This window comes from Vicugna pacos, chromosome 3, assembly GCF_048564905.1.
Source record: "Vicugna pacos chromosome 3, VicPac4, whole genome shotgun sequence".
Taxonomy (NCBI): domain Eukaryota; kingdom Metazoa; phylum Chordata; class Mammalia; order Artiodactyla; family Camelidae; genus Vicugna; species Vicugna pacos.
In genome coordinates, this window is record NC_132989.1 from 20370624 (window position 1) to 20387249 (window position 16626).

The window sequence follows — 16626 nt, forward strand, 5'->3', positions numbered from 1 at the left end:
GTGAAGGTGTGGTGCTCAGCGCCAGGTGTGGACTGGGGTGGGTCTGGGGGCGGTGGGGGGTGGGTGTCTATGTTATTCTGCACCTCAGATATGACAGGATCCCTGCAGGCAACCTCCCTTCTCACTCTGTGCCCTCTGGATGAGGGACGTAGAATCTTAGGAGAGCCTCCCAGAGACATTTCACATCCTCAGTTATTGTTACAATAACAACTGTGACACTAATCAGTAACTTGTACTGAGCACCTACTATGTGCTTGAAGGCACACTACGTGCTTTACATGAACTATGTAATCCTCACAACCACCCTAGGAGGTAGAAACTATTATTAAACAGAGGAGGCTTACAGATGGCAAGTTAACTTTTTTACAGCAACACAGCTCATAAGCAGTCAAGTTGGGATATGAACTCCAATAAACCTGTCCCAGAGCCTGCGTGCTTAACACTGTGATGGACTCGATAATGAAAACCTGACTTTTCCTGAGGACTTCATGAGGTGACATGGACAAGGGGGCCTATCACACACCCCTTAGGAGAAACCCAGTCATGGTTCCTCTGAGTTGTTTCCCCAGAGCTCGCCACCCAACCTCTACCACCCTCGTGTCTCCTCCGTCCCACCCCAGCCCCTCAAATCTCAACCTGTATGCCCCACTCAACAAAACCAAAGCCCGGCCAGGAGGAGTCCCGGTTCCACTGCCAGCTTTGCACAGACACAGACTGCAGCTTCACGGCTGCCCTGGGAGCAAAGGCAGCCCCACGGTGACGCATAAGGAGGCAGTTCTGAAAGGACCTCCTCTCTCCAGAGTAAAGGGAGCATCTTTAGAGGTGGCGGAACACAGGTCAGCTCATCTGAGCAGAGAGAGTGTTTTCTTTCTCCTCTTTACTACAAATTCTTTTATTTCTCGATGAACCTGGAGGAAAGCTGGGTGTGAGGCTGTAGCAGGACACAGCTAGCGTTCTGCTTGAAATCACACTGCCCTCCTGTTTGAGGGGCCCGACATGCTGATTACACATTCATATTTGAGAGGAGGGTGTCAGGTTTCCGCTGAACATTCTGTACATAGAGACCCAATTCTTCCCAAGCTCTGCCAAGTTCAGTGGGTTAGCTGGTGAACTTGCTCGAATGAGACACACCAAAAGTGAGGAGTAAGGCGGAAAGCTGGCTTGGATTGCATTTCAACAGGCATTCAGGTTAGGGCTGGCAGGGCTCTGTGTGGCCAAGCTGTATGGAGGGTATCAACTCAGCTCAGGTTGTGTTAAGCCTCCCTTTGTATCGCCACCGGAGCTGGTTACTTGAAATTGTACCTTGAAAAGAATAAACTCCAGGAGCTGACATTTCTGGACGTGGAAGAAGAGCTGGGAAAAATCAGCTCAGTTTGCAAAGAAAAATCCTGCAGAAGAGTTTTTCTTTCTTTGTAAAGATGAACCAGGGTGTGTGCTTGCGGGGATACTGTCTAACTGACTCAGGCTGAAATTAAAGGCAGAATTAATAACTGCCTTGTGAGGCAGACGGAATTTAACTTAGAATATCCTTACAGAAAAAGAACCAGGAAAAAAGAGCTCTCATTCCCTACATGGAGACTTGGGTGTTGCATGAAAATTAACTAGCCAGACTTCTCCTGACCCACAGCAGGGCAGAGTATCTTTTCACTAGTTTTCCCCAGCTACTCTGAGTTTAAAGAACTATGAATTCTCAAGAACTCGTTTTTTCCATATAAGGTCAGAAAACAATCCTTCAAGGTATGAATTAAATTTCAGTTTATTAGGCAATTTGGTAGAGGGCTTTACACCAGAAATTATTATAGATTTTTGCGACAAGTATTAGTAAACTGCTAGTTTGGGGGGAGGAAGAAAAGTACCACTGTCTTAACGAGAAATTCTCCTGTTAGGGGAGGGGCAAAAATGAAAAACGCAACATATTCAAGTGATCAAATTCCAACTTTTCATTCCTTTCAGTATTCTTCTCTCTCTACATCATTCTTATGGTCCAAATTTAAAATTTTTTGCCACCTAAAAGGTTAGATCCATAGAGACCTCAGTGGAAAAGAAGAATTGGGACTCCCTACCATCTTTTTTTTTAAGCCCAGTGCTTCAAAATGGGTGGAGCTCAAGAGGTAGGAAGTTTCCTGGCTAACAGGATAAAAAAAGTTGGTACACAAAACTGGAACCCCTCCTCCCCCATTCTCAGTAAACTGGACCAAGGCAGACAAGGAAATGACAAACTCAGAGCAGATCTAGAAGCTGAAGTCAGGAGGTTATCGGAAACCTTACTGATACAGTGTAAATTGCAAAGGCACTTCATTCAACCACAAGTGCTTTTGAGTGAATGATCAGACCACTCACTTATCTCTTAAGATCTGTCTCTCCCTGCTAGCAATGTTCTCTTGATGTCCTTATATCTGATTTCTCCCACGTGGACTGTAAGAGATGTGAGGGAAAAGTCTCCTCGATCGTGCCTGGAACGTTATCCTGAACAGAAGGTATTTATTCTGTGTCTGCCGGTTGGCTGGGAAGGGACTGAGTCTGATCTGGCTGATTCTGAAGGCTGATGTTGGCGCCCACCAAGCGCAGGCTACAGTGGCAGATATTCAACCGGAGGTGCCATATTCCAAGGGGACATGTAAAGTGGAGGTAAGTCTCCATTCCATTGAGATTTTAAGAAGGGTAGAAGCTCAAGCAAGAGCAGCTGGTGGTGTTTCTCTGCTAATAATTGTTTAATTGCCACCCTCACTTGGGACGGTGCTGGGTCTAACTGCTGTCTGGGATGATAACCTTGGCTGTGTCGGTCACTAACATGTGGACCTTGCCTCTGCTGGATTAGTGTGTCCAGGAGTCCCATGATCCTGCTTCTTGATTCTTGATCTTTTGCCAGTTTATTTTCACAGTGACAACTGCACACTTTAAGTACCACCATGAGATGACCAAGTACGTATTTCCTCTAATTCCACTTTCACACAAAGGGTCAAGAGAAGAAGAGGATGCGTGTGTTGGGGGTGGGGGTGGGGGCTGTTTGTCCCCCAGAGGAAGCAGAGAGTTATAGGGCACTCCTACCACGAGGTCTGTGCTGTAAGGCACGGTGGATGGAAGCTAAGGGAGGGGAATGATGTCTGATGTGACATGATGACAGCCTTGCCAATTTCATTCTCCCATTCCGTCCTTGGTGCCGCTATCCTTAAATTCTCGTCTGCAAGTTTCACCTCTTACATCTTCTAAGGCTCTGAGTAAAGTGGTGAACAAAATAAACTGAACAGGGCTTTCCAACTTGCTCAAAACCTAAGATGATTTCTCTCCTCTGTCATTGCTTTAGTCACTAAAAACAGATAAACAGCAAGACTCTAATATATCGCACAGGGAACTACGTTCAATATCTTGTATTAACCTGTAATGAACACAAATATGAAAAAGAATATATATACAACTGAATCACTGTGCTGTACACCAGAAACTAACATAACATTGTAAATCAACTACACTTCAACAAAACAAACCAAAACACACCTTTTTAGTGTGTCTAATCACAAACGTATCACTTCTCCTCCTTTTACAACAGAAGCTGAAAAGGATTATAATGTTACTAAGTCACTCCTTTTCCATCAGCACGAAGCATGTGATCTGACTGTCCAGAAGGCAGGAGACAGTGAAGAACACAGGTGATTTAAGCAGTGTGTCTGAGGTTACCAGAGCAACTGCTAATTATTATGGAGTAACTCTAGCCTACCTCCATAAAGGTCAGGAGTTGAGGTTTTTCCATTAAATATTCTGCTTTAAAATGGGGCTTTTAAGGGAAACTGGGTAGATGGCAGATGGAGAATGACAGATGAAGATCAGGTGAAAGAACTATATATAGCTCAAGAAAACTGAACTACTTAAATTGCACAATGTTGTTTGAGAGGACAGAGAGGAGTTCACGAGCAGCTAGCTGATTTTCTGGTTTCCAAAGTTAGGGCTTCCCAGTTTAATAAGAAATCTGAAATCAGTCAGACGTAGAGGGCTAACAGCATCCACTCTACTTAGCTCCCTGAGACAAATCTCCTCTGCTGTCCTAAGAGTTACCATTGACTAAACTGACCTGGAGCCTCGGACAGACCAGCCTGGGGAGGTGGGGTCCTTTGGCCATGGAATGAATGATTCAAATAGCATTCATTCCATTTAAAACATACCAAAAGCAACACTTTCCTGGTACAGCCCTTGTTCTTCACTCTAATGGCAGGCATCTCATTCAGATTCTTAGCTCTTGAGGATGTAACACATTTTAAAGGTTTAAAAAAAGAGAACTCTCACAAAGGTGTACTCCACAATTTTAAGAAGATAATAAATAAAAGAATGGCAAATTCCAAAACTGAGTACATCTACTTTTAACTGACTTTTTAAAATGGAAAAAAATCCATGCATGCACTTGTGAAAAAAAAATTCCAAAATTCTAAAGGGGTAGTGTTGAAGTCAGTGTCCCTTCCAGCCAAGGCCACTGTCCCATCTGCCTCCATTCGAGAAAATCACACTGACTGCATTCTCCTGTATCTTTCCAGAAATATTACAAACGCGTTTACACGTCTGTCTGTGTATTTACCCCTGGATTCGTGTATGTAAGCAGAATCACACAATGCACGCTAATGGTGTTGAGATGTAGCTGCAGATCAAAATCACCTAGGAAGGTCAAGAAACATACCAAAACTCAGATCCCACCCCAGATCAATGAACTGTGAGGCTCCAGGGAAGGGGCCTAGGTGTTGGAAGTTTTTGTTTTAGGCTCCCCAGGTGATGCCCATGGGCTGAGAACCACAGCTGCACGTTACCCCACACCTTGCTCTTTCCCTTAATGCACCTTCCAAGATTGCTCTACTCCAGCACGTGTAGGACGACCTCATTCCTCTGCTGCACGGGGTAGCAGTCTACATTACGATTTAGTTGGGCAGCCCTTTACTGATGGCTATCCCTTCTGGTCCCACCCTTTGGCTTTTATAAATGGTACCGCACTATACATCTGTGCCGACAGCACCCACTCCCCACCCTGCCCTCTTCTCTGGGAGCTCACCTGCATGGATTTCAGCCACAGGGTTCCCTGTTGGGTTCACCAGTGGGGATGTCTGGCAGGAGATTAGCAGGAGGAAGGAGAAGGCCAAGGTAATTACTCCTTTGTCTCCCTTTCTGATTGGTCATTTCTACCTTAGTCCCTTGACCAAAGGTCCTTGCAAGGTGCTGACCTGATGCAGCTCTCTCTTCTTCTGGGTTCCAGTGACCATATGCTACTCATGTCCCGTTGGCCAAAGGATGGTCATTAGTTGGCTCCTACTAGCCCTGGTTTACTACGCTAACTCTTGTGATTCTCCTGCTGTCACCCCTTTTAAATGAATTCTCCTTGAATTATTATGCTATTTCATTGTACTGATGTTTCCTTAGGATTCTAGTAGGTTGGCCTTGGATGCGTAACTTTGCCTTTGTTTCTATGTGGAAAAAGTTGTCTTGGTTCCCTCTGAAAACACAGCTTCTTCAAAAAGAGCAGCAAGAGGTAAGAAGGTCACCTTAAAGCAGCTAGTTTATCCCTTTCTCTGAGCATTTTTGACAACAGCCAAGGAACAGCCCCATCACCTCTTCAATTTATAACGAATATTGGAAGGAATAAGGAAGCAATGTCTCAAGGAGACCCTCGCTGCTTCCTCGAGAAGGAGGCTGAGAGGCACTGGAAGAGAGAGAACCAGATAGAACAAATGCAGTAGACGACTAAGAAGCAGAATTTCAGGATGATGTTTTCCAGAAACTATTTTTCTTCTTGCGATAATAACAGGCAAATTTACAAAGAGTCATAGGCTGGAAAGGAATTCCTGAGGCTAAATTATGCCCCAGTGAAAACTCAGGATTGCAATTAGGTTATAGTCTAATTAGTACAGTTCCAATTGGTTCCACCCAATGGAGAAACAATAGGGTAGATGTTTGACAAGGCTCTCGAGAGTAAATACCTAAACCCACGGACTTTCTGCAAACAGCTTGAAGCCTGACTTGCAAAAGGAGTGCTTCTTTTGATTTCCGTGTATTTTATTATTTGGAGTTAATTTAGTTTTCGTTGTTCTAATTTCTTTTAAAATTATCATCTCAATGTTTTTCACTCAGTTGCTTTGTGTCACACCAGGATCGAACAAATACACAAAACATTAACACTGAGTGTCTATCTACTGCTACCACTGAAAGGAATCAACACTAGGGGTTTGGTCACTGGTGAGGGGGTGGGTCGCAACTTAAGAGGAAATAAGATAAGGTAATAAAAAATAATAATAGCACTCAATTTTTATTGACCACTTACTATGAATAAGGCCATTTACTAAGTGTTACACAGGCATATCTCATCTGATCCTCACAACCGCTTTGAAGGTAGGTGTCATTATTATTATTTCCACTTCTGAGAAGAGGTTTAACTCAGAGAGGGCAAGTAGCTTGCCCAAGTATATGCAGTCAGGGAAGAGCAGCACTAAGGCCTCACCGTCCGGGCCACACGGGCTTTTCCCAGCACCCGATCCCAAAGCTCGCAGATGCTTTGTACGTGATACAACCCATTATGTCATGATATGGCCCATTTCAGTCTTCAGATAGCTATTTGCGGCCATACCTCTTTAAACAAACTAAATTGCTCTTCTTTTGAAATAACCATAATAACCATAATAACACCATCCATTAGAACAAAGACATTTCCTTCTCAAACGCGGAGTGTTCTAGAATGGTATTTCCTAAATATGGGGAATCCTGTTTTAAGAGGCTGAAGGGAGGTCCTACAGAAGCATGTTCTGTGGTCACAGACATTTAGGACGTGCTGCCTAAGACACGCCCCCTGGTAGATCCGTAACGGACGTACTGATGGCGCAGAAATCGTCCTGCCAAGCATCCGCAGCGCTCGGTCCTGCTCAGCCCCTTCCACCTGTCCCGCATTCCGGCTGCGGCCTAGGGGATGCCGAACTAGCAGGCACATCTTTCGTGCGCGTTCATGTCGAACCACCCCTCTCAGTATCACATACCTGCGATCTCCTTTTCTGTCAATGCAAGGGTCTTGATTTTCTCGTGGTATACACACGGTAGGTGCTTAATAAAAATATCTGTTGGCTTGATTCATGGATGCACCCACTCTCTCTTGATTTGTGACCAAAAGGCATGCATTTGCAAAGCAGCTGGCGGGCTCCCTTGTCGAGCTGGAAAGTACAGCACTGGTGAGCTAACTGGGTTCCCCTGAGGGCCTGGAGCAGGGCGCTCTTAAGCTCCACTAATGTCATCACTGCAGGGACAATCAAAGTGCCAGTGATGACAAAGGCTTGGCCCTAAGTGCTTTACATAGAAATATATCCAGATCTTACTCTTGCGGAAGTGCATCAGCCTAATGCACTATGACTCCGGCTCTCAGACTTGAGTGTGTGTCACAGTGACCTCCGGGGCCTGTTAAAACAGACTGCAGGGCTAATCCTCCAGAGCTGCTGACCCGGTGAGTCTGGGTGGGGCCTGGGAACGTGCGTACTGAACAAGCTCCCAGGTGATGCCAGTGATGCTGGTCCCAGGCCCACACTCCAGGAACCCCTGCACTGAGCTAGGACCCTGCCCGAGAAGACCAGTGTGCAGAGACCAAGGCAGCCTACAGTGGCACGTGGTTTTCTAGAGTCCTGGTGCAGAGAAGGCATTAACAATGAGACCCTGTGGCTGTTTCCAACTAGAAATGTGTTCCCAGCTAAGGAAGCATCTGCTTTCCAGATTGACTGAAAAAAAAAAAAGGGTTTAAAAAGAAGTACTTTAAGGTGATGTTAATTGACCCAATTTAGGACCTGGATCTACCAATAAGATTCCTCCAAACCATATACATAGGGAGGGAGGCGAACAATCCCAAATCTAACCCAGCGTGAGAAAAACAGCCTTTCTGAGTGCCTTCCAAGTCTGCTTACAGGCATAGCAGCGCTGAAAGCCATGCAAATTCTCAGGCCTGTTTCCTTCCCTAGAGATACTACCAAACACTGGAGATTTAAAATGCCCAACACCTACTTTCACGTATAAAGTTCAGAATGAAACTCGGTCATTCCTATGTTGAATCAAATCTCAAGGCTTTCGCATCTACCCTGTGTCATGGCAAACTGGGGGAATTCTTGAGGATTATTTTGCAAGATCAGTTAGTTTCAAGCAGAAACGACAGTCCCTTTCTATGATTTTAGCCTGTCAAGAGGGGAAGAAAGTGATCCGTGCGAAGGAAAACATTGTTCCGTTTGTGATTTCCACTCTGCCAGAAAACAGGGATGTTGGCCGAGCTCTGGACCGGTGTCCGGTCCCCGCCTCCTCCCATACCCCCTCTGCTGACGGGCTGGAGACAGCCAGGCACCGCGACAGCCCTGGTGCTCGGGAAAGCACTTCTGCTGGGTCACCAAGTGTGAGGCCCGCCTGCCTCGAGCAATTTTTCTGTGAAAAAAGGAAGGACCGCTAATAACCAGACACATTTATCCAATAAAAATCAAATGGGTCACCAGGCAGGAATCTCCACCCTCAACCAAGTGAAGCCAGCTGGGCTCCTGACTGGCCAGGGAGATCTTGGCTGAGGAACGGGAAACACTGACAGGAAGGCTCTCAGAAAACAAGCAGGCGGGTCACATCACTGACCACCTCCGAAAATGTCAAGGGAGCTTGGCCTGGTACCCGCAGGAGCGGTGGCCGTGGGGGCTCCAGGAGCCTGAGGTCTAAGAGGGATGGTTTTGGGCTCGTCCAAGAAACACCCATGACGGAGCAGGCTGGAACCACTGCAGAGTTACGAGGAGGAACAAGAAAAGGAGAATGCTTCCTTGTGCAAACTGCTGTGCTTTCAAGCTGTTTTTCAAGGTTGGGGGACACCCTAAAGTTTCAGGCACAATGGTCTAAGCAGACCTCTTCTGCTTGGAGGTCAGTGAGAAACAGTGTCCTCAGTCTAACAGGAAAGATCCTCCTCCTGCAGAAAACGGATTCAACCCAGAGGAAAACTTCCTCTTTCAAATCCCTGCATTCCAAAGAATGACAAATAAAGATCAGTGTAGCAAAACCATAGCTGCCTGTTTGGGTGTAACTCTGTTGGCAGAAAACAGCACTTAGATGGTCAGATGACTTTAAAAAAAATAGGCCACCAGTTATTCCTTGTCTAATGCATATTGCTCATTCAGTGATTCATTTGGTCTCAATAAATAAGAGCGAGGCACGCAGCCTATCAGATACCATGGGATGTAGAGGTTTCCAGCTGTTTCAGGAACAGGCCTGCCTACCCCGGCTGGTCTTGGGACAGTAGGGGACAGCGCCTGCCTCTACAGTAGAAGGTCCTTGTTTTCACTGATAATACAAAGACTGGACTGACAGAGAACTCCAGGCTATCAAGAGAGGAAGCTGGTTGGGGGGAAGATGAGGAGAACTGGCAGGGCATCTCTCTACACCCGAAAAATACATACCAGGGGGGAGGGAAGAGCAGGAGAGAAAGGACAGTGTGTGGAAAAGGCCCTCCAAATCATTAATAATAATCACCATCCACAGTGCTGAACATGCACATGACATAACAAAAGAGGATCTCATTTAATCTTCTCAACACCTTTTTGTGGAGGGGTTGATGACCCCGTTTTACAGATAAGAAAACTGAGGTAGGAAGAACTAAACAGCGGGGAGGGTATAGCTCAGTGTGCCTAGCATGCATGAAGTCCTGGGTTCCATCCCCACTACCTCCATTAAATAAATAAACCTAATTACCCTCCCTCCAATGGCATAAAATTAAAAAAAAAAAGAAAAAGAACTGAAGTAACTTGCCTCCCTCCCCTTCCAATCTGTATCTCCTTTACATTAGCTTCTGCCACAGGACTTCTCAACATCTGATATATGAGATACCACTTTACCTCCTGCCTTTGCTAGAATATAAAATCAGCGTGAGCAGAAACTCTCATTTTTTTTTTAATCACTCGATATTCACTCCCTCAGAATGACACTTGGCCCACAGTAAGTGTTCGAACAATATTTGCTGAGCGACTGTTGACTCAATCAGTAAAACCTAAGTAAAATTTCAGCCGTGTCTCTGCAGGCCAGCTTTAACCGGGCTGCATCTGAATCACACTCAGGAGGAGCCAGCAGTGCTTCAGAGAAACAGCTCCGCCTGGACGCAGGCCTTGTTTATCCTCTGAATTCCAGGGCCTGTTCCCTCGCCTCTCGCTGGCCACTAAAATCGGAGAGGACGGTTGACTCTGGCAGAATTGGAAGGCGTCTGGCATGCACACATCTTCTAGGTCACCAGAAATAACTTGGACATGCATGTGTGTGTGTGTGTGTGTGTGTGTGTGTGTGTGAAGCGGAAAGGATGAGAGAAATCAGTTGTATTTACCGGGCTACTGGGCAGTGAGTTCCTTCTGAGGGGTGGGGACCACTTGGGCAGGGAGAACTCCAAGGCTGAGTTCGTCCAGGGCTGGCATCACCCTCTGTCCACCTGGCCTTTTTTCAGTCCAGACCAGCCTCTCTGTCCCTACCCCAGCGGTCTGAAAAAAGCATCTTAAGTCCCTAGTGGGACGGCCCCTGACTTCTTCCTCAGCATCTGTTTACTTCCTCCTTAAAAATCACTCTCTTCCAGAAAAACGGTGTCACAATGCCAACTCTATTGGTCACTGGGAGAGGAGAGAGTGCCTTTCGCTTCTGTGGTCCTTTGTAAGCATCCACTGAACAACCTCTGGTCTTAAGAGACAGGTCAGCCCCACTCCTTCCACCGCAGAGACTGGGGGCCTGGGCACGTCCAGGGCCAAGGACTGGCACCGGCCAGTCGATGTTGGCATCAGGATTAAAACCGAGGGTTTCCTGCTTTCCGTGCCCGTGTTAGAGCTATCTTTCTCGTTGCCTCCGCCATCAGCTATGGGTTTTGTTTTGCTTCTTCACTTCTTAGAATCTCATTTATGAGTCATTTGCTTTCAAAGAAGATTCTGAAAACTGAAAGGCTCATCTCCTTGCGGCCAGTATGCTACAGGGAGACCCTTCCATCCTTCCTACCTTAGCCGGGCACCCCAGTCCCATCCCAGGCTAGTTGCCCCTGACTCCAAGATCACAGCCTTGAATCAGTTATCTAGTGCTGTAAAAAACTGGCCCAAATTCAGGGGCTTAGAACAACCACAGTGTATTATCTCTCATGAATCTATGGGTGAACTGGACAGCTTTTCTGTTGGTCTCTCTTGGACTCACTCATGCGGCTGTACTGACTGGTGGCCGGGCGCTGGGCATGGCCGGCCTTCTCTCTCCAGTAGCCCTTCATCCTAGGGAGGCCAGACTGAGCTTTTTCACATGGCGCTTGGGTTCCCAGGGGGTGAGTTGGGACGCTCTGAGGCCTTGTGGCCTGGGCTTGGAAGTCACACAAAAGCTGTCACTTGTACCACATTCTATTGGTCAAATTGGGTTAGAGGGTAAAGGCCAGCCTAGATTCAAGGACTCCACCTTTTAATGGCAGGGGCTGCAAAGATTCTTTGGCCATATTTAATCTATCACAGGCCTTGGAGATAGAAAACAGTGAAGCACGAGGGTGAGAAGATGGGGACTGAAGAGCATCATGTGTCAATAAGGACCGCATGGATTTGGTGTACCCACATCACACTTTTCAAAAGAAGCTGGAAATCTAGATTAAAAAAAATATATGAATAGATCTTATTTTTTAGAGCAGGTTTAGGTTTACAGAAAAATTGCTCAAAATAATTTAGAATTTCCACATTACTCTCCCCATTCCCACAGGTTCCTCTATTACTAACATCTTTCATTAGGATGGTACATTTGCTACAACTGATAAACCAATATTGATGCATTATTAATATAACTATGATTATTAACTAAAATCCATAGTTTATATGGGGACTCACTCTTTCTGTTCTATGGGTTTTGACAAATACCTAATGTCTTTTTTTTTTTAGTATTTTTTTTTTGGAGAGGGAGTAATTAAATTTATTTATTAATTTTTTTTTCCTAATGGAGGTTCTGGGGATCGAACTCAGGACCTCCTGCATGCTAAGCATGTGCTCTACCACTTGAGCTATCCCTTCCCCTGACAAATGTGTAACATCTTGTACCTATTAGAGTAACATACAGAAGAGTATCACTGCCCTAAAAATGCCCTGTATCCATCTGCTCATCCTTCCTGTCCACTAATCTTTATATTGGTTTTATAGTCTTGCCTTTTCCAGAATGGCATACAGTTGGCATCATACCAGACTGCAGTCTCTTCCTTCAGAGTGGCCTTAGCAGCATGCATTTCAGGTTCATTCATGTCTTTCCAAGACTGGATAGCCTTTATCACTGAATTCAATATTTCCCTGTCTGGATGGACCACAGTTCATCCATTCACCTGCTGAAGAACATCTTGGTTGCTTCCAAGTTTTGGCAGTTATGAATAAAGCTGCTACAAACATTTGTGGGCAGGATTCTGTGTGGACATACGTTTTCAACTCATTTGGGTAAACACCTAGGAGTGTGACTGCTTGATTGTGCTGTATGATAAATCTATGTTTAGCTTTGTAATAAACGGCCAGCTTGTCTTCAGCGTGGCTTTCTCATCTGAATTCCCGGCAGCAATGAATAAGACTTCCTGTTGCTCTCATCCTCACCAGCATTCGATCTCAGTGTTTGGGATTCTAGCCATTCAGATGGATGTGGAATGGTATCTCATTGCCTGAATTTGCAACTCCCTAATGACACCGATGTTGGGCATCTTTTCATATGCTTCTTTGCATCTGTGTATCTTCTTTGGTGAGGTGTCTGTCCTGATCTTTTGCCCAGTAGTTAATTGGGTTCTTTGTTTACTTACTGTTGAATTTTAAGAGATCTTTGCATGATTAGGCTACTGATGTTTTATCACACATGTGTTTTGCAAGTATTTTCTCCTGGTCTGTGGCTTGGTTTTTCATTCGCTTAGTCATGTCTCTCACAGAGCAGAAGTTTTTAACCTAAGTGAAGTCTAACTTACCAATTTTTTCTCTCATGGGTTATGCTTTTGGTCCTTGATCTAAAGAGTCAAATTCAAGGGCACCTAGGTTGTCTCCTATGTTGTCTTCTAGAAATTCTGTCGTTTTGCATTTTACATTTAGGTCTATGATCTATTTTGAGTTAATTTTGGGAAAGCCCTAAGGTCTGTGTCTAGATTCATTTTTTTTTCATGTGGAGGTCCCATTGTTCCAGCATGCAATCTGGACTTTGGTGTGAAGTGTCCTGATGTTAAAGGCTGGTTCAATCTTTTTTTTCCTGGTGGTTGTGGTGGGGGAAGAACTAAGCTCTCCTTCCCCAATACCCACGTCCATAGGCTGTTTGGCAACATCCTGGATCATCTCTGCCTCTCTCATTCCCCTTACCTGAAATGCTCTTCATCCTCCTGTATCATCCTACCCACGGCCCCCCTCACATCTCATCTGTTCCACCTTTCCCGATTCTCTGACTGCTCTGTGTACCTAACAGATACCCAGTTAACAGCTGTGAACGCCAAACACTGTTTGAGCTCTAAGTCCCATTTAGTACTGCCATGTACCACTGTCCTTCCTCCGTAGCCAGAGTGTACACTCTTGGGGAGACCAGGAATCCTCTATTTCTCCTTTACCTCAGGTAGCTCAGCATAGGTCTGAGCACAAATTAAGTCAATTATTTGCTGACAATTTTAGAGTAGCTGGACTTTGGTCCCAGTTTACCTAGTGTCCTTTGATCTTTAGGGGAGATGGCTACCTTAAGAGGTCTAGCCAAGGACCTGCCAAAGATGGAAATCCCGCAGCCTTGCCCTGGCACGGCTAAAATGGTGCTATCTCTGGTTCTGATGCCTGATTTAGCATTACGCCCACATACACAAGAGGGCCTTGATCTCTGTGGAGAAGTAGGAAAGATTTACCAGTGAGACAGCAAAATGTGGTCTCTGAAGTATCAAAGGGTGCTGAGTCACAAACATGTTTCTTTCATTATGATTGCTACACGGTGAGAAGGATCGTTTCAGTCATTACGAGAACAATGAAAAACAAATCAATGAAATCAAAAGAACGGATAGTTTTCTGATGACTGGTTCCCCATCTTATGCCTAATTAATAGTCAAGGTAGTGGTAATCCCCCACCCCTTGACTCGGTCTTCTGTTTTCATCCACGTCATTAGGTATTCCCATTCAAGGAGCTCTGTGACCTCAAGATGAATAAGGACAGAAGGAATGAAGGGTCCAGAACTGAGGCTGAGACCCACGTGGTCTCGGCTGATCATGACTGAGCCCATCACCATGGCAGCAGGTGTGGACAGACTTCTGAGAATTCACCAGCTCAGGAAAGTACTGCAGCTTCTCTTTGCCAAGATGAGCTCATGGTGTCCGTCCCTGGGCCACCCGGGCAAATCCCGGGCAGAAAAAACTGGGGAGGCACAAACTGGGTCACACATGTCATGGCCCTGGTTTTCAGGAACGGTCGGGGAACCAGCTTCAGAGTGACTGGGGCCGCCGGCATGGCCCTCATCAGGGCCGTGGCCAGCTCAGGTCAGCACAGTTTCTACCTTAAGAGCAGCCTTTCTGGAGCTCAACGCTCACAGGTATTAACTAGTTAGCGATTCACTGGGCTGGAAACACAGCCACACTCCTACCTCCAATCCTCCTCCGAAAGCAAACAAGTAGAACTGTTCCCAGCATCACCCTGCCTCCCCCGAGAAAGCCTCCAGGTCTATAGCAGGCAGGGAACAGGCCCACAGATGGCGTGGAGCAGGGGAAGTGACCCCCACGCCCGCCACCGCTATGTTCTATGTAACACAAAGCACATCTAGACAACTGAAAAATAAAAAGTCCCCAGCCCCCTCCTCTGTGACCTGTTTAAAAGACATACCCCCCACTTTCCACTTAGCTGCCAAAGCAGTCTCTTTGGACACTCTACTCCAAATTCAGGGGCAATTCAGAGGGCTCCCAGCTGCTGAGCACAAAGATTAAAGACCACTGGTTGGCACTGCTGGCCGAAATCAAGGACTGGCAAGCCATCTGGGCTAGAATTGCAACCTTGCTCATGCTGAGCAACAAATAACTTGAGCAACTGCTAGGTTCAGAGCTTTAAACAAAACTAGAATGTCTGTAAAGTCTAGGAAAACAGCTCTAAGGGTCCCTGGCAAAGCCCTACTCCAAGGGAGGGAGGCGGCGGAGAACCAGAAGAGACTCACCGCCCATGAGCTGAACAAGTTAAATTACTCGCGCTCTTGAGGCATGAGTCTACTTCTTGGTAAACAAACACGTCACCAACCAAATAACAGGTAAGGGATTAAATTTTTTGAACATCAAGGTAGAATTTAAAGCTGCCAACAACTAAAAACAGACCTGATTTTCTCAATGTACGATTTCATCTTACCCTGTTTTTACATTTTCAGTAGATGTAGTTCTTATGTTCATTTTCGAAGCATTTTTCCTTCCAAGCCTTAATATTCCTTAGTTGCTTCTAAGGCAAAAACTGTCAGACCCATTTTGCAGATCTGTAAATGTCTTAAGGAGCCAGAATGGCGGGGCGCGACCTTGCAGCCACAGCACGGAGAGGGGTGGGAGAAGGTCCTGACATCCTGGTGTCTCACCAAGAGCAACGACTGCCCTGGAGGCAATTTGTGGCTGAACCTCAAACTATTTTCACTAGAGAAAGGGAAAGCCAACTCTGCTTTTCCTGAGTCTTATACAACTGTGGCCGGAGAGTCCAGCTGTCCCGGCCATGGCCCCACATTCTTTGTACAAAGGCTATAGTGGACAAGGTTTACAGGGCGGTCTAAAGAAGCACGCTAAGTAATGTGGGATGCAACCACAAAAGAGAACTTTCTGGCCCAAGCAGAGTGGATCTAGTTTCCGTGGAGGATGGGAAAACCAGCCTCCAAACTGCCTGTCTCAGTTGGGGGTGCTTAACTTCCAAGGACGAAGCAATGGAGGTTCTTCTCTTGTACAGCATGTGCCCTGTGATCACAGTCCTGTAAGGTTTCAGGAGCTGGAGACTCACAGGGCTCCTGGGGGCTGTCCTCTCTGGATGTGGACACAGAGATAGCACCGAACATACTCAGCATGGTCGGGGACAAGGGAAACCGTGACAACACGAATGAGGGAAACAGACTTAGCTACCGATCTACTGAGATACCGCAGTGCCTGGATGTTTGTAAAACTCAAAGGAATTGCTTTTCATGCCCAGCAGCCAGCACAGGCAAATAGCCATCACCAAAGCCATCTCAGCAGGATGGTGAATCAAACATCATCACGGCCAAGAAGCAGTATGTTAAGAAGAATGATTCTCCTTTGAGATGATGATGCTGAAAAAAAATCCAAAACAAATTAGCCAAGCTCCAAGTTGAGGGTGAAGGTTTAAATCATGTTCAGGGGATAATGGTCTGAGTCGGATGGGGCCAGACAGCACATTCTGGGCAGAATGGCTGACCCAGGGCCCCCGTGGCCGACAGCAGGACGTCAGACTTACAGTGAGTTGGGCCGGGTGGGTTTCAGCATATCCAGGTCTGGGTCACTGGAGTTCATGTTGGGCTGCAAGCTGTTGCTGGAATTAAGGATGCTGTTTGCATTTGATGAGACGACAGATTCCGAACTGGAGTTGATGAGGCTGTTTCTTTGTTCCTCTGGGGGAAAAAAGCCACAGATCACATGTCAATATTATTATGTATGGATAGTCAGTTTC

The 16626-nt window shown here is 46.0% G+C and overlaps 1 protein-coding gene across 4 annotated transcripts in view; it reads right to left on the bottom strand.

The window, feature by feature from the left end:
• ARHGAP26 (Rho GTPase activating protein 26) overlaps positions 1-16626 on the bottom strand; it is a 411458-nt gene that overhangs the window by 56347 nt on the left and 338485 nt on the right. For all 4 annotated transcript variants that reach the window (XM_031671891.2, XM_072955787.1, XM_031671880.2 and 1 more), the window contains exon 20: positions 16414-16567. In XM_031671891.2, the coding sequence (XP_031527751.2) occupies positions 16414-16567 (154 nt within the window). The remainder of the gene's footprint in view (positions 1-16413; positions 16568-16626) is intronic.